The 26348-nt window shown below is 46.4% G+C and overlaps 1 protein-coding gene across 1 annotated transcript in view; it reads left to right on the forward strand.

The window, feature by feature from the left end:
- LOC144158205 (microtubule-associated serine/threonine-protein kinase 3-like) overlaps nt 1-26348 on the forward strand; it is a 102664-nt gene that overhangs the window by 50113 nt on the left and 26203 nt on the right. The window contains exons 5-9 of the mRNA XM_077688904.1: nt 4132-4304; nt 7036-7106; nt 13207-13683; nt 24877-25007; nt 25516-25642. Of these exons, the coding sequence (XP_077545030.1) occupies nt 4132-4304; nt 7036-7106; nt 13207-13683; nt 24877-25007; nt 25516-25642 (979 nt within the window). The remainder of the gene's footprint in view (nt 1-4131; nt 4305-7035; nt 7107-13206; nt 13684-24876; nt 25008-25515; nt 25643-26348) is intronic.

The raw sequence follows: 26348 nt of genomic DNA on the forward strand, positions 1-26348 counted from the left end.
GTTAACGCGTGAATTTTTTTCAGCCAAATCACAAGGACGCCGCACCTCAAAACGAGAAATGAATTAAATTAAGGTGGTAATTCTGGCCAACGAACTAATTTAAACTATCCAAGGTAATTTACTGTGCCTACCAACAATGAAAGCTGCCGATTTTGCACATTAGTTGGAGGCGTGGAACGAATAAAATTTTCTCGCGAGGTCAAGCAACAAGTGCTTAGCGTGCTCGAATGCCCGGTCTCATCGCACATTTTGTATAGTGGGTTATACAGGTCTGGTTGGATATTCGGCCTCGATATCTGACTGACTGGAAATCTCGTCTCATCCGGTATAAAGCCACGAAAAGGATATAAAGGATGTTCCGTTTCGTTGAATATTTAGTGTTGCCCGTAACATGAGCTGCAGGATACTCAGCGCGTTAAATATTCCATCCCGTCGGATTTTCCGGCTGCTGACAGTGAATGAGGACTCACGAGGGCGTACGGCTTCTTGGCACACGCGGACCTGTTGCCGCGGATCCACACCATACATTTCTGTCTCTGCATTGTAGAGGAGCCAGCCTCTTCATTTTTACAAGGCTGTGGGAGGGAGATGCGCTGGTAGTTCAAGTGTGAAATATGTGTTCTTCGTTCTGTATAACAGAACACGCCTGATGCATAACTGAGTACAAGCTACTCTTTGGAATCTATAAACATATAAATATTTGCACACATTCGTTTGAAACTTGTTTTTGAAACCTTTTTAAAATTTATCGGCAGCCGATGAGATCTCTACGAAGAAGTGGCATGGGAGTTTTTCTTACTGCGTGCTTCTAGTGCGACTGCTTGCTCTGCGGATATACTCAAAGTGCGCATGCACGAACGAACAGACGCGGGTTTAATGACAGTCTTTCCAATAACATCGGCTCCACACAACCGACGGGGCGGGGCCCCCTTGCCGCAGTAGGCTGGGTTACTCCGAACAACGCCGCCTGTATTATATTGCCTCTCGTGTCATCCGCTTTGCAATAGAAAAAGTAGGGACGCCGAGTTGGCCGCTTGTCCGGGGTGTAGCGCGCGGAAGAGGGCATCTCGCATTACATCATTGTAGGGGGCCTCGATTCACGCGCGTCTCCGTTCGACGGCGCTTGCATCGATGCACCCTACGTCACCGGCCGAGCGCTGGATCAACGCCATCTGGCAGCTGGCAAAGGCTGGACAAACCGTGTTAATTGTTTCTTATAGTTCCGGCAAAATGGCGCTGCCAAGCGGGACCCTGCTCGAGAGGGGAGCACTCGCAAAGACTAGCCCGCGGGAAAGGGCAGGAGAGAGCAACATGAGAGTGTTTGTTTCGCCATTTTCGGCTCACGCCACAGGTAACGTTGCGTAGGCCGCGTTACACTGATCCACATCTGAATGGCGGCTCGGCATTAAGGCGAATGGGCAAAGAACCGGAATTCCGCGCAGGCCGCAGAGGCTCAGCGCAACTTTCTATTTTCGGCGCTCGCTTCCGAGCAGCGTTGCGTGTTGGCTTCTAGTTCCAAAAAGTGCCACCGAAGCGAAGGTCGGAGTGCTTCCGATCGCACCCACGGTCTGTCCCGCTAGCACGTAGCCTGCTAAGTACGCTGCTTTCGATCCGGCTTGCTTTAAATGTAGCGCACCTGGCAGCAGCAGTCTGGTGATGCATTTGTACATGCTAAAGAATTTTCGATGCCCATAGATGCAGCGACTTTTTACACGTTAGCTCTATAACGCCAGAGAAAAAGGACACCCCACCGATACTACTGTCTTTGGAGTATCTTTACGTTACCAGGATGGTTTACGGGATAGATTTTATGCGTATCGCCAGCGACTCCCCATACTCGGCGCAGCAAGTTCTCGTAACAAAACACAGGGTGGCACGACGATAATTGGAACACTAAACTTTTTTCCTGGGCGAACCACCGCCGCTCTGTTCGCGCTCAAACTTCACGCTAAGGTCGCATTTTGTAGTGGATTTTGTTTGACACCGGGAACTTACCTTTTTATTCTGAAAATAAATAAAATAAATAAAAGCGATTTTTGCCTATGGGAAAATGGCGGCCGATTTGGACATGCGAGCCAGTGCAAGCTGATCTTGGGTATGCAGAGCGAAACGGTCAATGGGGATTCACCCTCCTCCCACGGCAGGAAGGAGCCGAATGGAGTAGCAGGCGATCAGAAGATCAGAGTTACTTCAAAGAGCATTGCAGAAAATGTGAAAGCAGGCGAGGAAACAAAATTATTGGCGACGATGAACGATGGAAATAGTTTATTGTGATGGGTATCAGCTGTTATGCAACTGTTTGTCATCATCCTGAACTAGGAACGAGAGATTTTCTGATCGTCAGCAACCTGATTTGGCTCCTTCCCACCGTGAATCTCTATCGTCGGTTTCGCTCTGCATACCCCAGGGGGCACCGCCGTTCCAAGATCAGCTTGCACTGGCCCTGACGTTCAGACCGGCCGCCATTTTCCCATAGGCGAAAATGGTTTTTATTTATTTTCACAATAAACAGGTAAGAAACGTCGTTGTTCCCGGTGTAAAACAAAATAGACCACAAAATGCGACCTTCGTGAAGAGTTTCAGCGCGAAATGAGCAATGATTCGCTCGGGAAATTTTTTTTTAAATGTTCCAGTTATCGTCGTACCACTTTGCACATTGCTTAGACCGTTTTTTTTTCTCACAGGTTTCTTGCAGTGAAGGGCAGAAGGTGAAGTGCATCAATAAAACGTGGTGCTGGGGGAGCTGGTTCACCGCGCTAAACCTTCGTCCAAAGGGAAGTCGTTTCGTACATTATTCCATGCAGTGAAAGCGAAGTAATTTTCAAGGGGGGAGGTTCCACTATTTTATTCCTTTTAGGTGCGAAGCCCCTTAGGGGCTGGTGCTGTTGGCATCTCCTTCGTCGTAATCGTCGTCTCATGTAGTCACGGTACTAAAACACCGGGAAACTCGCTTATGCCTCGCGCTAGAGAGCTTCGGGCATCAAAGACGGGCATTCAGTGTGTTGACAAGCACTATAGAAATGGGTGTATACGACTTGTGCTACAAGCAGATACACAGGAAGCGATCAAGCGACCGACATGAGTCGCCCCACTCGCAATCGCGTCTTAAAACAACGCAGAAAAGCTCTAAGGGGTGTCGTTTCAGTCAAATCTGAAATAGAGAACTATACATGGGCTGTCACAACACATTAGCGAAATTAGAAATTCTGGAGAATGGTTTTGCTTAACGAAACATAATTCCTTAGAGGGTTATGTCGTATCAGAGGAGAATTTCAGGACAGTTCATTTGAAATATATCAACGCAAGTGAAGCCCATTCAAGCGAAGCTTTCCAGCTGTTTCTTTATTTTCTTAAAGCGCTAAGGCGACTTTCTTCCTGCGGTTTGGCCTAGAGGTCTTCATTAATAAGAAATGCAGTTTTGTCAAAGAAGAACACTGCAGGTACGGTAAACGTGCTACGAGTAGAAGATACATTTTCTGAGTAACAGTTTTGATTCGTACACTTATTTAACGTAACGCCTACTAAAGCAACACACCGGGACACTCGTTTACCAACGCCTCACGCTAGAATGCTTCGTGCTTCAAAGACAGGAGACTTTTACAGCAAAGCTGTATGCCTCTACCCCCAATGGTTTTATCTCCGTTGGCAAAAACGCCAAGGCGCCAAGAATACACTTTTACACTGTATGCTTCGCCCCTCCCCAAGTTTCATGTTAGTGGAGATGGCCCGGGATTTTTGTTTTGCTTCTATGTGTCTAAATGTTTTACACCACTGTGAAAGAAAACCGTGCACTCCACTGCGAGTAAAAATAAATGAATATGGGGAGAAGTGTCGATGTAAGTATGGGAAGCTCATGAAATCAGATGATGGACCGACGTTTACCGAGACAACTAAGATATCTAATACGTATAAGGTATTCCAACGACTTCCAACGTTCCGATACCAGGGGTCGATCCGCGTTCTTGTGACTCGACGTTTGATGCATCGTGGGCGGCACTCACATTGGCTTCGTAGCCACGTGAAGGCTGGCCCTTTAAGCTTACCTGCCTAGTCTGTAAGTAACACCTACTACAGCGAATGTAGATTGGCACCTATATACCGCCTTTCCACGTGCCTGTTTTTCCGTTTCAGGATGCCTATGTTACCATGATGGAATTCGTTTTTGGCGTTGACCTGATGCGCGTTTTAGACAAGGTTGTCTACTTACCTACCGAAGAATGCCGCATCGTCATGGCGCAATTAATCCTGGCTACCGAACACCTGCACCTGAGGGGATTCCTGCACAGAGACATCAAGGCATCCAAGTACGTGGCCAAGGTCGTTGCCAAAACCAGCAAATTAGTAAGAACACGACCATCCCGCCGCTGGGGGCGCGTTTTTCGACGAGGTTTGCACGGCGCGGGAGTAACTGCGCCTTCTAAAGTGGCTTTCGACAATTGGTAGCCACAGCACAAAATAAGTTCAGGGGAGCTGCTTCTCTATCTTTGATAGCTTCAGAGGAACTCCGGCGGGCGTAAATGATTTCAAATTGCTCCACTTTGCGCACATGCACTCGGAGCTCCAAGGAGATCTTTTACAAAATACATTAAATACATGTAGTTTGAAAGTGCAATAAAATTTCCTCTCAACGAACTTCCATCAACCAACAAAAAGTTTGTCGCTTACACGAAACTATGCTCAAGTGACATTTGTGCACAACAGTATGTATCCCAGTACGCCTGTGAATGTCCAGGAACAAAAAAGTGAATTGGTCGAGCTCTTTTTCGTGGCCTCTTTGTTTAGTTTACCTAGCTTTTATTTCCCATTTTATAGACACCTATCCTCAGTTAATTTCGATTTCTCAAAAGAACAGGAAATATCATGGGCCCTCGCCTCATTCATTTGGTAGTGGCATCCCACAAGTTTCTATTTGGTTTCGTGCAGCCTTAGTCTTACTTTTTTTCCCTTCTCACCTGGTGTATGCTTACTCTGGGCTCTGTGCTTCCTTAAGCAGTGCTAATACACGCTAAACATGCTCGCAGCTGGGTAAATTCCGCCCTGAAGGGAATGCCAGTGTGCCTGCGCAGTAGGCGCGCACGAAGTGTACGGAGCGCGTTGTGAGGGAAAGAGCACCTTTGAAAGCAGTTTTCTCGTAAAAGAGTGCACGCAAATCGGAAAAATACATAGAAAATGGTTTACGCGTTTCCTGCTTTAATCTTATCGTTATCAAGTAATTAGGCGATGGGTATAACTCCCGTATGCGGTGTCCTTTTAACTAGTACAAATGAAATCAGAAACATTTGCAGTAAGTTGCATTCTCTAGCAGTTTCACGGTTGTGTACTTTGCTGTCACAATGCCCTACTGGAAGGTGTGGATTGTTTTCATAGTGTGAACAGCTCATTACTCGCGATGCATTTGTGGCAGATGTTCTTGTTGGTTGAGGAAATAACAGCGAGCACATTAGTTGTCCTGGCTGAAGCCATTGCTAGCCGACAAATTCAGCGTGTTGACAAGCACTATAGAAATGGGTGTATACGACGTGTGCTACAAGCAGATACACAGGAAGCGATCAAGCGACCGACCTGAGTCCCCCCACTCGCAATCGCGTCTTAAAACACGCAGAAAAGCTCTAAGGGGTATCGTTTCAGTCAAATCTGAAATAGAGAACTATACATGGGCTGTCACAACACATTAGCCAAATTAGAAATTCTGGAGAATGGTTTTGCTTAACGAAACATAATTCCTTAGAGGGTTATGTCGTATCGGAGGAGAGTTTCAGGACAGTTCATTTGAAATAAATCAACGCAAGTGAAGCCCATTCAAGCAAAGCTTTCCAGCTGTTTCTTTATTTTCTTAAAGCGCCAAGGCGACTTTCTTCCTGTGGTTTGCCCTAGAGGTCTTCATTATTAAGAAATGCAGTTTTGTCGAAGAAGAACACTGCAGGTACGGCAAACGTGCTACGAGTAGAAGATACATTTTCTGAGTAACAGTTTTGATTCGTACACTTATGTAACGTAACGCCTACTAAACGAACACACCGGGACACTCGTTTACCAACGCCTCACGCTAGAATGCTTCGCGCTTCAAAGACACGAGACTTTTACAGCAAATCTGTATGCCTGTATACCGTCCAACGGTTTCATATCCGTGGGCAAAAACGCCAAGGCGCCAATAATACTTATACACTTCATGCTTCGCCCCCCCCAAGGTTTCACATTAGTGGAGATGGCCCGGTTTGTTGGGACTTCCCCTGTCCCCAGCTACTACTTTCCACCGATTCTAAATCCCTCTTTCCTTTCGCTCTCGTCTCGGAGATCGACTTGCTCCACTGGAGGGAGTACAACAGATTTCATTGTTTTCGTTGGTGAGCCCATAGTGGCTAACGTTTAGCAAGTCCTGGCACCCACCTAGCTCACTTTTTTCTTCTCTGGTCAGTAAAATATCCTGCAACAACAAAGTATTCGAAACCTTGTAAATTTCCTGAAATTTTTATGGGGACTTCTGCAACTTACTCAAGTTTTGGAATGGTGTTATTTTTTTAGTGTTACCAAAAATCGCCCTCTATTGAAGCGGTATAGTTCCTGTGAATTTGTAAACCATTTGTAAAAAATCGCTAACAAAAGCATGTGACATAAGTCCTTCTGAACACTAACCGGGTCAGGAGCCGCAGTCTCCTTAAATCTGGAATTTATTTTTTTTATATGAAGCGAATGAAGCTACGGCAGACCACCGATACCGGGTGTAATATCGAGCAATGCTCAAGAAAAATGAGATGTTCTTGTAGACAGTACTGGCAAAGCTGCAAAGCAAAACGGACGCACGTTGCCTAGTTCCACGTCTGGCTTGTTTTCCTTTCACTCGTCTTTGCCTTTGCCTGCATCAGCAAATTTCAGTTGTTTTCGATAATGTACTCCGCTTTTGTAATGCACTCATCGCATCCCAATTTCGAAATTATGTTCTCACTTTTGCCAATAACACGAGCCATCGCTGAGGGCATTAACACACGCACACGCAGTCTGTTTAGTCAAACGACGTAATTATTGTCTTCTTTCCAGCATGTTAATCATACCCGGGGGAAGAGTCAAGGTTATCGACTTTGACACCAACAAGGTCTGCGTCGGGCACTGTAAGTCGGGTGGCGACCAATCCGCCCCGCCTGTCTCGAAAATTGGGAGTGCAGTATGACGCCAATGCACAGTTACTTGTGTGATCCTCGTTATTGAGTCCTACAAAATTAATTTTAAGGGAAATGATTTTGTGTGCAACTACTCATTCCCTTCCTAAAAACGTGACATCGGGGAAATTATTTTAATGTAAGTAGCTGTGAACTATGGGACCATCTGCATTTCCACCTTGCTACTGCTGATAGCATATTTATCTGGTAGGCAACACGGCCTTGTTTTCGGCAAACGTTTCACTGCTGATTTAGAAACGGATTAGTTGGAAGCAAACGTAGGTGAAGGCATTATTTTAATGCTTGAATGAAGCCGTTTGGCTCAATTTTTCATTTCCAACGTGGCGAAAGAGAACTGTGGGGGGCGTATGCAATTCTGATGGTGTGTAAGTGCTTTCGATTCAGCCACCCGGCCAAACTAAAACAATGCCTGCGCAATATTCTTATATAGTCACAGCTAAATCTACCCGTCTAAGTCCGGTGTAATGTTCATACCTGTCAACATTGTTGAAGAAGAACAAGACATTACGCAAATATAAGAGAACAAATTAATACAGAAGTGATGTTTGCAGTGTTCCTTTATAAAAAAATCATACATGCTTGAATTTGGCGAAATTAAATACTTCATCAACTCCAGAAAAAAAATCACTTTGCTGTCGCCTGCTGTCGCCCGCGCCACTATAGCTTCTTGCGGCATTTTAAGGAATCAACCGGCAACAGTTACGAAAGGTTTCGCTAGATAGGTTCCACGTTCTGCTCGCAACACACGTGGAGTAGGGAAACGCGGTTCTATAAACGTTGAAGTACGGCGCCTCGATTCACGCGCGTCTTCACCGTACGGCAGCGTTGGCATCGAGACACCCGGTTTGGAGCAGTGGAACGCGGGAAATTTAAAATGATTTAAGCAAACCTTTGGCGTCTTTACAATGGGACTAGCGCGACGCAAGAGGAACAACATGAGAGGTGAGCGGGAAAGCGAAGGGAGGCATTTACTTGGCAAAAGTCAATAAAGACTATCGTCTTTTGACGACATTTGCAACGAAATAAGCAGATACGCGGCCAATTTTTTCGCTAACTCACTCAAGATCGTTTGAATAACGCGTAGCGGCAACTATAGTTCATACCACAAGCTGCATGCAGCACTGTGGAGGCTACATTGTTGTCAGTAGAGCGCCCACTAAGGGCGCCTAACCGGCCTAACTCACCGCGAAGGAAAGCGAAAATGTGCGCCGGGGCCTTGCGGTTCCACCTGCCGAGAGGGGAGACTGAAAGGTCCTTTCAAAACCCCCTTCATGGTGAATTAGGCGCCCTCAGTGGTCGCTGTATCGACAACAATGTAGCCTCCACAGTGCTGCATGCAGCTTGTGGTATGATCTATAGTAGGCACATTTTTGGCCGACTAAACGCGGGTTCCAGTCGTCAACAACCTATTAACCGTCCTCGCGAAAAGAAAGCATAATTACGTATACTTGCGTAGCGCATTGTGACGTAAAAAAAAAAACACGGCGGAAAGGCTGCTTGCTATTATGGCGCCCGGCTGCATCCCCTTTTATTTTTAGGCATGATTACCTTGTGCCTAATATACTTGAGAAGACGGCAGTGGTGTCCGGTCCGGTAGAAATTGTAACAGCTGTTACTAGTGAGGCTAAAATATACAGGAAAATTATGCATGCAGGAGGCTTTCTGGGGCAAAAACAGTATACCCCCACCAGAGCAGGATTTGACCACCCTGGTGTAGTAGTATTCGTCGGAAACCTCCCATACTGGGGCAGGACTTCACCCTGCAGAGGACATAAATAAGCTGATGCATGAATGCATAAGGTGAAACGGCGGGACCTTAGAGTAACGGGGCGATTGCCGTAGGATTTTTTGCACGGTATGTACAATCATAGACAACTGAAATGAGAACACAAAAATACCATCTAGAACACGCAAAAAGAAAGAATATAGATTGCGGGCTTAGTAGTGTATTTGGAAAGACACATTTCCAATCGTTGTTATGGTGCAATAATGCCACGCAAAAGTTTCACTTGCACGGAAAGAGATCGCGCTGTTTGTGTGTTCTGATTCATATTTTTGTGTTCGTGTTTCCTTTGTCCGTGACTGTACATTTATTCAGAGCTACAGTGCCTTCGCGAGAAAGTTGGATTTGCCCCGAAGTGCTTCGGTGCGCGGGCGCCGGACACGATTGAGCCATTCGGCGGTAGCAATACAGTCAAACCTCGGTACAACGAACACCACATTAACGAACTTTTCAGATTAACGAGCGTTTAAGAAATCCCACGCCGACTGCTTATAGTTTTAATGTAAAATTATTTCACTACAACGTACTTCAGAATAGCGAACGTTTCAAAATAACGATCGTTTTATTTAGTTCCGTGCCATGTTAACAACACCTCAGTACTACGAACTCATATTTTCAAGGCCGGAGACTCTTAGAAGTCCGTTAAACAATCGCGGCAACCGGGGCAGTGTGCTAGTAGACGACACGGCAAAGCGCAGCGAAGAAGAGGACGTCTTGCAACTTGCTCCGCGGAATGCGGCAGCCGATGCAAGAGGGAGAAAAAAGGTGAGGAGAAGAGAAAAAATGAAGCATGGGTAGCCTTCTCCGTCCCGAAAGCCGCGGCCGCGCTATTCGCGCTCACCCCAACTTTTTCTACGTTCCGCCGCTGCTCACGTGGCTTGCTGGATCTTCACGGACATCAGCGGAGCTGACAACAGAGGACATTGCCTAGACCGTGAGCGTTCAGGATGAAGAAGTGAAGATGGCAGCGAGGATGGCATGAACAACGATGCCTCTGAGGGTGCCGTAGCAGCACTCGAAGACTATGTATACGACGAGCACGCGACGACTGCGGATGTGGTGGACAGCATACAAAAACTCCGCACATGTCCGGGGAAAAACCGCACGGCCACTGATTCACTCCCCAGGAATGTGTAAGAGTTTGAGTCCTTCGTGCTAGGAAGCTTGTGCTACTCGCGCTAGATGAAAATCGCCAACCACTTTAAATAAACGCGCATTGTTTCATGATCACTAGTGCATTTTTTTTGTGAAAAATGACTCCAAGGATGCACTGCTGTACACGTAGGTCGTTTTAGGCATTGAAATACTATTTGTTTTCTTAAATTTTGCGATTTTCACTATAACGACCTTTCAGAATAACGAGCAATTTTCCACGGTCCCCTGAAGTTCGTTATATCGAGATTTTACTGTATACAGGTTCGCTGCAAAAGTGAAAGCGATAGAATGGCGGAAGCTCAACAAAGCGTAGATTCTTATTTGCTACACTTCACAGGGAGGAGGGTTGGATGGGATTTAAACAAGGGAGCTGGAACCACGGAGAAATGAAGTTTTGAAATCGGTTTGGGAAAGCTAACTTCTTTTTCATACTGTGACAACTCTTCGCTTGGGCAAGCCATGGACAGACGCGGACACGAATCGCTTGCTTAACAAGGCAGAGAACATGTACGCTTGTGTGGATGCGTTGCTGAATTTGTACCAGAATGGGACAGCTCCAGCGTTTCGAGGTGTATTTTCTGTGAGCACCGTGACGGCGCACGCCCTTGGACAGGAGGTTCCATCCATCGTTTGGCCGGTAGACCGGTCACGGAAATTTGAAAAGTAATTTGCACATTCATGCGTTTAATCGTATTTCCTGGTATAATTTGTAATCACGACACACTTTCGTTTCTGTTCCTATTATAGGCCTTCCGTTTCTTTTGAGAGCCTAGCGTAAATTTCGGCTGCCTGTTATTGTGGTTCAGTGAAACAATGTTGGCGCTGGCATCCACTCCGGTGAGAGAGGCGATTTGGGGGGATGAGTTCAATTTCGGGCACTGCTGGCGAGCGCGTCCGCCGAGTAACGGCTAGAGAATGGACCTTTTTCCAGTAGCGATCTGCGCATGCGCAGGCTGCCGGTACGCCATTCTTGGAAGGCGCCTTCGGCAAAATAAACAAAAGGGCGCCCCTCAGCTTTCTGCTTAGCACTGTACGTTTTTATTTTTTTCTTTGACACCACCCTCCCCACCCGCCTCCACTTAGGCTGAGTCGCCATCCTTATGTTAATAAAGATTCATTCATTCATCCATTTCTGTGGACCGCTCGTGGTGGGTTCGTACGAAAACACGAGAAAATCGTTCTAAGGAAAGGGGCAAACGTTTGAGGCTGACCACGCTGCAAGCACATGGCTACCAGAAGGGTAGTAAGGAAAATGAAAAAAAAAAAAGTAAAGAAAGGGTGCTTCGACCACTGCAGATTTCATGAGAACGTGCGCGTGCTACCATGACATTCTTGTGAAAGGTTCGGGAGACGGATGGATGCGGGAGGGACTGCAGGACCAGGATATTTGTTGCACGAGTTCTCCGAAAGCCCAACTTTTTGGGGCGCGTTCCGGACTGCCATTTCTAGTTCGCTGTGGCGGCCGCTAGGAGGACCGGTACTGGAAAAAGGTCCATTAACTTAACTGCGCGGGAACGACGCTTCCTGATATCACGGATGCTTTCCAGCGTCTCCGCCGTTGTGTCATTGTCGGCGAGCCTAGCGACACGCCTCCCCTTTCCGCACTCCAGTTGCCGCTGCGCCCGATTCCAGCTTCAGGTCGCGGGCGGTTGCTTCTGGCGCCCGCGTTCACGCTTCCGGTTGGCGGCGATGTCGCATTTCTGCGGAGGCTTGATGAGCTTGGCTTGTGGCGTACGGCAAGCGCCCACGAACAATTACTCAATAATTTTAGTAATCCTCTTGCGTAAGTAACGCTTCAAGTTTAAAACAATGTCCCTCAGCCAATGCGTAATTCCCATGTTAACTTCTAGGGCAGCAACGTAAGGTACCGCTGAACATGTTGACAGAAAACATACGCCCCCCGAGAGGGAAATAGGCAGACAGCTGATAAGAATAGCGGTTTCGAATTGGAATTGAGCCTCATGGGTTTTGAAATTATTTATGTAGAATGCATCATAGTACAAATTAAGAGAAGCAAATGCAAGTTGGTCCGAAAGAGGACTGGGCGGAGCGCGAACAGGTTGGCTACCAAAATGACTACCTTATGGCCGGGTTAGAAGTAGGCGCAGTCAGAAAACTACTAAAAAAATCAGGTAAGAAAATTCTGCGGTAAACAATGGATTAAGATAAGGCAATGTAGGAGTGATAGTGGCTTTGTGATAGAGGCCTTCACGCAGGCGCAGGACATTATCCTGTTGATAGTAATAAAAAAGGACGCAAGACCAGTTTACGTTGGCTCCCACCTTCCTTTGCAGGTAGGTCATCAGTGTAGCCATAATAAGTGACGCCAGGGAAGGCGTAGACAGTAGTCGCGATTTCGAGATAAACTTTTGGCATATCTGGCCCCCTGACACCTTAAATGGGATTTTTGACCATTGCTTTTCCGATAAGAGTGTATGCCGGTTCACAGATATGCTGGTCCCCGTGTAGGAGAAGATGCAGTGTTAGCCCCTCGGACGTTCCACCATGTTCGTCCTCACCGGAGTCGGCTCCATCAAAACTTCTTGTTGGCAGAATCAGTCTTCGGAATTAATTTTGCCAACTCCGACGATGAATCTTAGTCTGACGACTTCTGCTAAACTTTGCACCAGAACTTCTTTTAAATTTTAGTTTCCGACTAACGGGATCTCCTGTACTTAGTTTGGGAGTGCTGTTAGGAAACCGATGATTCCGTAAACGTAATATAATAAACGTAAACGTAAGGGGATAAATTATCACGGCATGGTACCCGGCGTCTTGTTCGTGCGCAGAGGTGCCGAGACTGGTGTTGCGCATGCCGAGGGGAACAGGCTTTGTACCGCGCACGGAACAGGTTTTACACTCTCCTTTAACTCCACATTTATGTGTTCGAGCATCGGAACACAGGGCGTTGTTTTCAGTCGCTGGGCGTCAAGAGTCGCGTATATTGTCTCTTTGCACATCTATGTCTCACAATGCTTGTTTGGAATATTGTTGTTCCTCATTATACTCGATGACCAGTTAGGAGGCGCCAAGCCATTCGGTGTGTGTGCACTCTGGGGAACTGTGTAGTGATGCTAGTTTAATCGGTTGCAGTCTCGAAGCGAATCTGCAAGGGCTACTTCAGCAAGACGGCGTTCGAGTTCCACGACGGCGAGTCAGCGGGTACCGTCCCGTACATGTCTCCCGAGATCCTGAAGCGGAGGCCGTACGGGCGCGCGTGTGATTGGTGGTCGGTAGGCGTTACTTTCTACAAAGTGATGACGGGCCGCGTTCCATTTCGTGGGGAGAACAAACATGTACTGAAGGACAAAATCATCAACCAGCCCCTGAAGTGGCCGAACGTCTCGGAGCACCCGAATTCAGCCACGCCCGAGGCCAAGCACATGGTCTACAGACTGCTCATGAAAAACCCTATAGACCGACTCGGCTCGAAAACGTACGGCGAAATACGGAACCACCCTTTTTTTGAAAATTTCGACTGGAAGAAACTCTCGAGCAGTAAAGATCTCTGCCACATCCCCGCCATCGCGGAGTGCATGACCCGGAAGGAGGAAGAAAAGGAGCACCTTAGTGAGTACCTCTCCTTGCATTTCTCATCACTGGTACGTGTAACATCCACTGGAGAGTGTCTGAAAATACGGGTTGGTGCGTGGAGGATCTATTACAATGTACTGTCAGAATGCTTGAATCTCTTGTTTTTCTTGACGTTTTAAAGGGGCCCTAAATTTAGATCGCGATTTCGAGCTTGCTATCGCTAGATTACGTGTTCTTTTCTTTCCTTGTTAACATGTGAATTCTCGTTGCGTTCAAGGGAGTATACCGACGTGTAAGGCGTAGCCTCTATAATGCAGCTGGCGCTGAAGACAGCGGCACCGCTATTGGCGGATTCTACCAAATTCAGCAGCCAATGAGCGCTTCCGGCTCTAAAGGAAGCGATTAGTGGTTTCGGTGGTTAGGGCGGTTTCTATGCGAGCGACACACCGGCACGGCGTATCTTTGTAGGGACGAATGTCGATCGTCGCCATCCATCACACGAGTTTAGTTGAGTTTGTTGATTAGCCCGTCGTTTACAATATATCAATGAAACGCTGAAAATCACGGAGCGGCTTCTGCAGGCGGAAGCACTACGTGCGTGACCACGGCCAGCATCTGCCTGCACGCTGGGCAAAAAGCGCCCACGAATCGGCATACACCGCAGTAGCTAAAACTTGCCGCCGCCCTCCAGAGCAGGACTACTGCTGAAAATTGATTGATTGTAGCGTTTAACGCGCCGACGCAACACAGGCTATGAGGCGCGCCGTAGTGGAGGGTTTCGGATTAATTTTGACCACCTGGGGATCTTTAACGTGCGCCGAAATCTCGTACACACGGGCGTTTTTGCTTTTCGCCTTCATCAGAAAAGCGGCCGCCGCGGCCGGAAATCGAACCCGCGACCTGGTGCTCAGCAGCTCAATGCCTCACCCACTGAACCACAGCGGCGGGTATAACTGCTGAAAGTCAGTTTACAAATGTGGGATAGGGAGTGATAGTGCGGGGAAAGATTGCGCTGGGGATCGCCGTCGGCGCGACTTCACAAAGCGGTGACCGAATAACTGTAGCGATGCTAAGCCTTTTCTGTGCGACGCGGCCTCGGAGGGACCTGTTCGCCGCGCGCCAGCGCCAAATGCAAGAAACCCAAGCGGGGCGCTCGTCATTGGTGGAAATATTCAATTATTAAAGCGAAAGCTTTCTTAGTTGGACCGATGGCGTCCTGTCAACAAAAGTAATGCATTTACCCATAGACCAGTTGGTCGACCGAAAAGCTCTGATAAGATCTCTGGACACACGGCGTGTCCGTGAAACCGGGCTTGCATTGTGTCAAAACGGTTGTTACAAAATCCCGAAAAAGGAATGGTTTTAGAAAAGACAATACAAGCATAGATCAGGAAGAAAGAGTGCAATAGCAAGAGCAAGAGTGCAAGAGTGCAATGCCTTTATCTCATAAACCACGCATCGGTATACATTTAGATCGTTTGTAGATGCGTTTACTTAGTGCGTGAAAAATCATCGCCTGGATTCGTTCTTCGTTTGCGATTTGGGTCTATGTAGTTTTGATGATCGATTGGAGGCACTTGGAAGGTTGGACTCACTTTCAGCGAATGTTTGACGCGCCTTTAGCTTTCGCGCTTCTCTCAACTTTCTTTCGGAAAGGATGGTAAAGTTTTGTCGGGAGGGAGCATGTTGGGTTTGGGGCCCCCCTATCTGTGCTTCAAACTCTCGTTTCCACTATTCCAGAACTGGCGTGCCGATGCTAGCACGGTCGACGCGAAAAGCAGTGAAAAGCCAGTATACATAGTAGGCGGAACATGCGCGTCGGATGCTAAAAAAAGCATGACTTAGCACCGAGCGGAGCCAATGGCTGCGCATATCTCGGAGGGCAAGGAGCCTGACAAGTGTCTCTATGTTGTCTTGCTGCGGGCTTATCAGCTCGTAGCAACCACAGCGCTTTAAGGCGCGATGAAAGAGCGAAAATGCCAGGCCTTCAAGCCTTCGGAACCCCATTTAGGGCCCCTTTAAGCTCATTTCTACACTAAAATATTGCACAGTAAATTACTTTTAAGTAAACTTGAATGTTTGAAAGGCGAAATAATTAAATGGCGCATTGAATGATAAATCAGTCGGGTGTTCTATACATGCAGCAGCGAAACGGCAGCCAAATTGTCATTGGCTGTAACGTGTCTTCTGACGCCGTTGCGTGCGCATTCAAAAGAAAGCACAACGAAAAAAATTTGCCCGCCTCTATTGAGGCAGTGCCTGGACATGCGCAGAGGCACATGGAAAGGCGTAGGGTGCGGCGGCAGCAACTGCCTCGTGCGCCTGCCGTTCCCTTCGATAACACTCCTGATTAAACCGGTTTGATGTCAGCACGCATCCCGCCGTACTTCATCCTCCGGCCGTTTCCGCTACTGCTGCTTTCACCCAGCGGCGCAGTAATCACTGCGATCCTGGGCGTGTTGCGTGCTGGAGAGCTCCCTGAGGCGTTCAATTAGGCATTTAGCGGTGTTCAGTTGCACATCCGATTCACAACTGATAAGACGCGCTCAGTTGTCCTCGGAGATTTTTCTGCGCGTTTCGTAGACTGTGTATAGCATGGTTATAGCCCTCAATATGTACGTACTAAAAAAAAAAATCAGACGTACTGTTTCCGTGACGTGGAATCCAAGTGTCTTATTTGTATGAATGCACTAAAATAACTTCCTACGATTCAACAGGATTTTCCAGAATGCGCAGAAGAGAGAGAAAGAAAGAAAACGTTTACCGAACTTTTATAACATTCAACTCGTAGATCATGTCAGTAGCCTTTTTATGATCGGCGAAACTCTACCCGCTAGGATCTGTTAGAAAACATGTTGCAAATAACTGTTGTAGTAACGCACAGGTTTTTTTTTTTTTTGAAAAAGACGAGGCTGTGCCAACTGAAGAGAGTGTTCCATATAAGTTTTTCGTTCTTTCTATCCGAAAGCGCTTAGAAAAACAGTGACCACGACATATCCTTTCACATCCGCTTTGGAGACACTTCCACTAACGAGGGTGTATATTCGAGACGAGAACTGTACGAAACGAGGCAGGGCTTCTAAGAATTCAATTACTTCTATAACTTTTCTGATTAGCTGTAATGTCGCACATGACCAGATATATGTTGCATTGTGTCAAACTTAGTACAGCCCACAAGCAGTATATTCTTACGAAAGCTCTCTCACAACACTGTGCAACTTGCATCTGCCGCTCCGAACGTCTTTTGACGCCCCTTACTGGTTCCAGAGCGGTGGAGGTAGTCAATGAAAAATAGTACGGTTCTTGTTTTGCGTTTTTGCAGTACATGCTGTTTGCGTTATAGTACTTGAACGGGAATGTAATAGAAACGTATACGGACTGCTTATGCATAACAAAACTCATTGAAACTTATTATTATGCGAGCACAACCCAAATAGAAGGCGCAGAAAACGCTTTTCTTTCTTTAAATGAATCTTTACAACTGTATAAAAAGTCGCAAGGAAGACATCACATCAAGTAATCATGAGTATTGGGAGGTGCTTTGATGAAGTCAACAACTCTTGGCTTGCGGCAATGACGCTAACATGTATTTGAGAGCTACGTACCTTCGAAAAATTCTGATGCACGTTAGTGACTTAACGCTTGAGGTCTGAGTGCCACCACTAGAATAGCACAGAAATATTACAAGTGATGGCGAGTCGAGTGTGCCGTGCAGGTGAGATGGCTGCGGTTTAACTAACAAGGCACCGGGTTTGATTTGCTTGAAAGCCTTGCGTGATGAGTCGTCATGACGAAGTGAAGCCGTAATTAGTTCCTACAACTGCTCACAACCGTACATGGGCCTTTAGAGCCAAGTTTTGGTCAAGAAAAATTGACAAAGACATGAAGCTAGGTGCTCCGTCTTAACTTAAACGCCTTATGCCTTATGAGACAACGTTGCAGCCCTCGTCTTGTTAAACGAATCAAGGGGCATTATTAAACTCTAGCGACACTAGAAATGAATGAACTAATGAATAATTATTAGTTGGAAGCAAGTGATTTAGGTCTTTCAGTCTCGACTGCAAGCAGTCTGACGTGGCTTGCAACCAGTAATGGTGTTTGTTCAGTTGTACCTCTCAGTGTAGATGAGCGCTGTTTGTGGAAGCTGTGAATACAAAATTGACGCTTCCCCCCTCCCCCCTCCCCCCCAACTGAAGAAGGGAATGGATGCAAAGTGGCACTGGTCGGCGGCTAACTGGCTTCGACGTGGTGGGTTGACGACTCTTAGTCTGCTCCAATGAAGGCGTGGAGGCAATGCATGGGGGGGGGGGGGGGGCATTATAGGCTTGTGCAGGCGGGACAGTGTGCTGCGAAATGGAGCCCAAGTGATGCCAAGCAATCTAAGAACAGAGAACAGACAGGCTGCGTCTCGTTTGGTCCAGTAAACAAGAAGGATGAGGTTCCGTCTAATGTTTACAGTATGGTGACTGGTATTTTTTACCAATTTCCGGTCATCCCGAATTAAAGCCGACATGCGCTCGCTTTTAAAAATCACAGTGCTAAGGTCAGACGGCGATCATAGGGTTCGTGTGGAGGCGTAATGCTACGTATATTGGGAAACAGTGCTATAGTGCTGTGGTAGGACTTTGTTGGGAATGATGACGAGTTTTGTGAGGTTGCACAGAAGATCAATGCTATCTTGCTTCTTCATCCGAGCTCGCTCCCAGAGAGCGACCAGACTGATTCATCTTGGGCTATATGGAGAGCTTTTCGATTATCAGTGCCGGTTCGTCCTTGGACTACCCGGGGTACGATCTGGCGCTTGAGCTTTCCTTGTATTCCAAAGGGACCTCCGGTCCGAAGTTAATCCTCGAACCACCCGCAGAACCTCCAGGTCTGGTAAATCGTTGAGGCCCATCAGTAGTGAAACAATGTTGTTTTGAAACAAAAGGGCACCTAGAGGCGAAAAGGTGACCACTTTTGATCCGGCGCACACTTCCGAGCCTACAGATTTAGTCAACGTGACTGTATGCTGAATGTTCTACATTCACGAAGCGTATGTTTATACCGATGACTTCCCAAAAATTCTGCACTGGTGCATTAAACACGCCGTACTGCGGATACGCCACGCGTGTGGCACAGGGAAGTGACCAATAAATATGGTAGGGCACCGACGCTTGATGCTCCAAGCTCGGGGCGTGAAAAACGTCTCCTAACGATTCACCGTGTCGGGCGCGGCGGAAAGGACCAGAGCAAGCGAGAGCTCCACGTGGAAAAAAAAGCAACACCTTAGTTTTTTTTAAATAATGTCCAGTGCAAGGACTGCAAGAGCAGAATGGCGACCTGTACAGAGTGGGAACTGCTCTGTAAGGGATTATTAGTGCCTTTCAGCGTCATTAGGAAGGAGGTGGTGTCCGTAGTTACTCAAGGAACGAATTCCACAATACACTCAAAGAACGGAAGAAAGATAATGGAACAAAGAAAGCTTCCGAATAAAACCTCGTTGGGGTTCAGACTGAACTTATAAGCTCCCCGGGAAGCTTCTGAGTTCTTTTTTTTTCTGACATGCAGGGAGACGTTAAGAAAGTGATGCGTCCCCCGAGAAGCTGCATCTTCTCGCATGTACCGCTGACCGGAGGCCTGCTAGCTGGCCCACAACGTGATACATAAGACTATTGTTTCCCTGTAAGTGCCTTTGTGCAGGCGAGGCGGTTGCTTTACGCAGGAGGGAGTTGAACATGAAAAGATGGGAGTAACGTGATTGCCGACGTTAACTGAGGGGTGACATGGCTTCCGCATGAGTTTCATGAAGAAAGTCGGCTGTGGCATCGGACCTTTGTGGCTACGCACAAAAATTCTCTGGTTAACCATATACCAACGCACAAGCTACACTTTACACCACCTTACTAAGTTTTCAAAAATAGCTGGCGATTCTTACGGAATTTCAGGAGAATCGAAACAAAAGGCTATACCGGTAATTTCCAATGTTCGATGTTCAGTATTATGGGACATCACATTACCTTTCTGACTAGTTTTTGAAGGATTTTGAGCTTTCACGAAAGTTACCTTGCAGAGATAGTAAAATCTTGATTGAAATATCACCTGATAGGGACGCTCGGCAAGGATCTAGATAGACGTCTCCAGGAATAATACTGTTATTCCTGGAGGCACATTTACCCAAAAATTGCTGCAGACTCCTACGTAGTTCCCTTCATAAGTTGAAATTCAGCGTGGAATCTTGCGTGGGAAAAATACCTGCCAAGAAATAGCAACATGTTGCAGTAACCAACCCGGCGATAGCAGTTCGCCGACGTCCGGTCCCATTGCCAACCCTAGTCGATAGATTGAGCACGGCCGCTCGATGATCATCGAGCGGCCGTGGATTGAGAGACCCGTTCTGTTACCGTCTGGACATGCGCCGGGTTGGCCTTTGGAAACGGGTTTTTGGGGCTCATGAGAATCGTTTGCAGTGACCGGTTGCCTTACCTTTAGGAAATCCTTTACGAATAACGTTGATGACGTTTCGGCTTGCCCCGTGGAAACCCTGTGTAGGTCCCCCGCGCTGTGCGTGCGTGGAGCACGTTTAATCATTTAAGCTTCGACGGATGTGCGGACAACAGTCTCTTTCATTGAGAATTGCAGCAAAAGTACTCAAGGCAAGATCTGCCCAGCGCAGGACACCGCAAGCAAAATAAAAATAAAGGCAGGTCAGTTGTAACAGATACTTTCACAAGGATAAGCTGCGTCTAGGGAAGCATCAGTATCATTTGCAGGGTCCAGTGCTAGGCATCACCGATTCGACAGTCCTGGATATTGCGCGGGCAGTCCGAGAGACGCCTTCGGACTGAAGGTCCCATAGGAATACATGGCAAAATCGAGCTGCTGCCGATTGTGGCCCAGGCAGACCACGAAAGCTCCGGGACTGTTAATTGAGCTTTCGGCGGCGTGTGCGTCATATACCGGAGATGCGCACACGCTGCCCACGCAATGCCGAGGGAAAAGAATCGTTCATAATATATATTGACAGTTAAATCTGCAATATCGCGGCGGTCTTCTAATTTCGTGGGAAGAGCCCGCTATGCCCGAAAAAGGTGCGTATTTGCTGAACAAAACTTGTGGGGTTATGTAATCGAATGCCTGTATTTCTTGACCTTTCGTTGCGTTGAGGGAAATATTGGATTCCATTTAAGTGATTTCCCCTTTATCACAAAATAAAGGCGCGTTCTTAAGTAATATTACAAAACGTAGCCTTTCCCCTGGTGCAGTAAAAAACGCCTGGAAATGCTACGTTTCCGGCAAAATCTTCTGATCAGACCTTTTAGTTAAGGTCGCCAAGCGTGCAGATTATGATGATGATAATTGCTATTGGTTTCCCCTTTGTAGCGTGGTGATGACCTGTCATCTTACCTAAAAGGATTAACATATCTATGTTTAATACTCTTTGTTTATTACTAGCGCTCCTTATGGCAGGCACAAAAAACTTGATGATGATAATTGATGATTGCTATTGGTTTTTCCTTTGTAGCGGGGTGATGACATGTCATCTTACCAAAAATAAGTAATATACCCATGTTTTACACTCTTGGTTTAATACTAGCTCTGCTTAGGGCAGGCACAAAAAGCTCATTAGGCACAAAATACTTTTTTTTCCCTGTTACAGGTGGTAACTGTCCTAGGCAATATTCCCCTCTTTGCTTTTCGTCCACCAGCATTCTAATCTTCTTTTCGTCCCGCCGACAGCCTTGAAGTTAACTTCCTCTGTGATACCCTTTATTCTAGGGCTTCTTGAAGACCAATATTCCCTTCATGTAGATTTGGATGGATACCCGCACATTCTGACACTATGCGCCGCATAGTTTCTGTTTCTTTTCCGCAGACCACGCTTACCCCATCATTTTGTGAATGCTTCCCCACAAAACTCTTAGTTCGCAGGCAACCTGTTCTAGCCTCAAAAAGCAAACCACTGCCCTGGAAATTATCGTAGACGTTTTCCTTTCTGATGTTCAATTTCTCAGCCCTGTACATCTCTAACGACGTTTTAGCTTCCATTTTTTCCCTCCATTTATTCGTTTCAATCTGCCTTGCCTTTTTTTGGTTACCTTGGCTGTTTTGGATTCTCCACTGTTCTTTCCGTATTTCATCGTTAGCCTTCTAGTCTTCCTTAACCACTGCGTGTCCACGCTTTTCAAGTATAGGTACCTAAAAACCTTAGCTTCCAACCTTCACTGATCCATTGCTCTCAACCTCATCTCAAAGCATATTTTACTCTGTGCTTCTCTAACTTCAAACGACGCCCAGCCCATATCTCCCTGAACTGCTTCGTTAGTTGTTTTTCCATGCGCGCCTAGGCTAAACGTCCTACCATTCTCTGGTTTACTTCAAGGCCTGATAGAACGTCTGATTTTAAGCAGAGTGCAGCATTCGCAAACGTGAGACCCGGAACCATTACTCCTTTACACATTCCTCTTACTACTTCATATTTGTTACACCCCCGCAGAGCTGTATGCTTCATAATAGCTGCGTTTCGCTTTCCCTTAACCTTAAGTTGCCCCTCGTGAGTTCTTAAGTAGTTATCCCCTTCGTTTATTCACACTCCCAAATATTTATATTCCTTTACTCTAGGCAATTCACCTTGCTGGATAGACACTACGCCAGTGGTAGCGTCATTGAAAACCATTATTTCTGATTTTTCTGCACTGAAATTTAATCCGAGGTCGGTGGCTTCCTGGCCGCTAATATTTATTAGCCGTTGCAAATCGGTTTGGTTATCAGCTAAAAGAGCAATGTCGTCTGCGTATAACATTCCCGGAATATGCTGTTGTAGCACTTCACCTTGCAGCATATGGGTTAGGCTAAACCCTACTTGACTTTCTTCCAGTTTCTTTTCGAACCCTGCCATGTAAAGCATGAACAGTATTGGGCTCAAAGGCATCCCTGTTTCAGTCCCCGATGGATGTTCACCTGCTGGTCACATTTCTGTCCTTCCCATGTGAGATGCACTCTATTATCCTTATAGATTGCGATACTCTATTAACTCGTCATCTAATCCCTGGAGTTTCAGCGTTCCCCACAGCTGTTCTCTATTTACGTTGTCATATGCCCCTTTAATGTCCAAGAACTAATCCATAATGGTCTATTCTGCACTTTCGCAATTTCAATGCATTGCGTTATTATGAAGAAATTATCATCCAATCGCCTGTCTTGTCTAAATTCATTCTGCAGTTCCCCAAGGATTTCTTTTTCTTCCATCCATGCTTGAATTTCTGATTTTATTGCCTGCAATACGAATCTATACTCCACTGACGTTACTGTTAGTGGTCTGGATGAATCAATACTGGTTGTGTTGCCTCTGCCTTTATATAATAAATTCATCCTACTTTCTAGCCAGTCCTCGGGTATTTGTTTGGTTTCTATCACCTTATCTATTGCCCTCATAAACGATTTCTTACTTTTAGGTCCAAGCAGGTTTATCAGTTGCATTGGTATCCCGTCCGGGCCCACTGCTGTCTGGGGGGATACCTTTTGCTCTGCTTTCTTCCAATCAAGGTTGCTCAAACTTATTTCCCTTTCCGCAGTCTTCTGTGGCGCTGATGTTATCGGTGCAGGTTTCCCTACCGCTATTGCCCTAAACTTCTCACTAATCACTCGATGAATATGCTCCAACGCGGGCTCTCCTTTTAAATGTTTCCCCTCCTCATCAATCAGGAATTTTTGATGTATATCGTTTTTTGAGCTCAGTAATTTTACATGGTTCCAAAACTTCTTGGATGCGCTTTTGTCCTTCTTCCGTATTTCTGCCATCAATTGTTCGCTTTTCTGCTTGATCTTTGCTTGCACCATTTTCTGCACTTCTAGTTTTTTCCCACGGTAGATATACCATTTCTCCTTCACTACTTCCGGTTCCATCCCAGTTCTTTTTGCTTCTTTATGTCCTCTCGACGCCTTTCTTCGCTGGTCAGTAGCCTCTTTTATGACCTTATTCCACCAGCTTCTCGGCTTTCTCTTCCCCTTCCATCGGTTTCGTTTCTTGGCTTCATTCATCTTACCCTTTATGAACGCAATCATTTAGTCGTAAGCGCAATTTTTATCTGGGTATTTATTGATTTAATCTTCCAATCTATCAGCGATAACCTTTAAGTCCTCATTGTTCAAATTAGGTCCTCCTATTCTACCTATTTCTAAATATGTCCGGGTTGCGCCTCCAAAGTGCAAGCTAAGCCGCTTGTGGTCGCTTCCTAAGCTGTCTGTTTCATTTTCATCTATCCTCATTTCCCGCAACCTTTCGTGTACTGTCTCGGATACTAAACTGTAGTCTATGCTGTTAGGCACAAACTACTTTTTTTTTCCTGTTACAGGTGGTAGCTGCCTTAGGCAATATCCCCCTTTCTGCTTTTCGTCCACCAGCATTCTAAGCTTCTTTTCGTCGTCTCGACAGCCTTGAAGTTTACTTCCTCTGTGCGACCCTTAAATCCTAGGGCTTCTGGAAGCCGAATATTTCCCTCATGTAGATTTGGATGGATACCCTCGCAATCTAAAACTATGTGCCGCATAGTTGGTTTCTTTTCCGCAGACCATGCATACCCCATTATTTTGTGAATAATTCCCCACAAAGCTCATAGTTCGCAAGCAACCTGCTCTAGCTTCAAAAAGCAAAGCACTGCCCCGGGAATTATCGTAGAATTTTTTCTTTCTGATGTCCAATTTCTCTGCCCTGTACATCTCTAACGACGTTTTAGCTTCCATTTTTCCCCTCCATTTATTCGTTTCTCTCTGCCTTGCCTCTTTTTTGGTTAGCTTGGCTGTTTTTGCTTTCTAATACTGTTTTTTTCCGTATTTCATCGTTAGCCTTCTAGTCTTCCTTAACCACTGCGTGTCCAAGCTTTTCAAGCATAGGTACCTAAAAACCTTAGCTGCCCACATTCGTTGATTCGTTGCTCTCAACCTCCTCTCAAAATATATTTTACTCTGCGGTTTTCGAACTTTAAACGACGCCCAGCCAATATCTCCCTGCACTGCTTCGTTAATTGTTTTTCCATATGCGCTTAAGGCCAAACGTCCTGCCGTTCTCTGGTTCACTTCAAGGCCTGATAGAACGTCTGATTTTAAGCAGACTACAGTATTTGCAAATGTGATACCCGGAACCATTACTCCTTGATGAGAAGAGTATGTCTTAAGGGCTACAGAAGCTACGCGTCCGAAGAGAGGCCGCCAACCCGGAGGACTAATAAGGCGCTGATTGGACGTACGCAGCGGTCAGTGCCACTTCAAACGCCCGGAAGAGGAAACTGCTCAAACTGGAGAAAATGGTGGATGTAGAAGCCTCGACCCAGCGGCCCCTGTACACCTTCTCCTCTCCCGGCTTCAAGAAGATGATCAGTCACGTGAGCCCCTTATATTTACAATCGCTGGATTGCGTTCAATATAGTAAAACTAGTGCCACTACACTGGAACGGTTTCCAGCATGAATACAACGGAACTTTTGGGACAATAGTGCCCTACTTTCCTCGACAGACCCCTCCCAAAGCTTTGGAAGTTGGATTTCCCACACAGCGAAAATTCGGTGGCAACGGATGAATTGAATTCGGATAGCGCAGCCTATACCAACTGTGGATAGCCCGTGAGGGAAACCGTGAGAGCAACCATCGTTTATGATGGTTTAAATACGCTGATGATGATTTCAGAACCAGATTCCTTCAGACTTTTTTTCTTCAGAACACACCTGCAGACACACGCGTTTCTTCAAAGTCTTTTAGAGGGCGAAAGTTGGTTCTGCAGTGGTGCCCTGGTTGCCATGGTAACGGGTGATCCCTGCCCTGGAATGTTGTCATGTTTTGAGCGAAGCTTGTCGGAGAATCTTGCAGCTTTAGCGAGGGTTGTCTCGTATTTCAGGTCAAGAAAGGTGGTAGTGCGGTGGGCCCGAAGGAATCCTTCTTCAACACAAACAGCATGGAGTCGGATGGCCTAGATTACGGAAGCCCGCCGGACGTGGACATGAATGTTGGCATAACCTGCGGCAGTGCAAGTAAGAATAATGGTCAAGGAGGGCCGTGTAACAGCTGTTGAAAGAATGTCTTTATTTTTTTCCTTAACGCAAAATGTTTCCTTAACGCAGTACAGGCTTTCAGCATGGAACAGGTGATTTAGGAACACTGGATGCACTTGTAGTTGTACTGTACACGTACCTCGAAGAATATTGTTTGTTACAGTGACAAATTGGGGACTCGTACATTATAAATAATCCAAAATAAAAATGACGAAAATTGACAACTATTGTGAGGAAACATTCGTATCAAAGAGGCTCCTAGGTTGCAGTTAGCCTTTAAATCTAGGGATGTAAATAATAATGCATTCATTTGGAGACGACAGCATCTAACTAAAAATGCTCAAATTCACCAAGCAGCGCGCTCTCAGTAACATGGAAGCTACTACTGGGATTGCAAGTTACTGCGATACAGCTGGAGCGCTTGGGTTGATGGAACATGTACATGATTTCACGTGACGTCACCACAGCCCTTTCTGGAGTACTGCGCAGTGCTGCTCGAGAGAACAGTGCAGATAAGTTCACAGCCTTCCACCGTGCAAGCAGTGCTCCAACATGAGATCTACAGTGACGTCATTGCAAGCTATGTATAAGAGCACTTTGTTCACAGAACGATTACCTGGATTAATTTAGCAACAAAGCTCTCCCCACAAAATTTGGTTATGCAAAGCACAAAAACAAT

Source organism: Haemaphysalis longicornis, unplaced genomic scaffold (assembly GCF_048455015.1).
Source record: "Haemaphysalis longicornis isolate Haplotype H1 unplaced genomic scaffold, Haemaphysalis longicornis Haplotype H1 scaffold_1, whole genome shotgun sequence".
NCBI lineage: Eukaryota > Metazoa > Arthropoda > Arachnida > Ixodida > Ixodidae > Haemaphysalis > Haemaphysalis longicornis.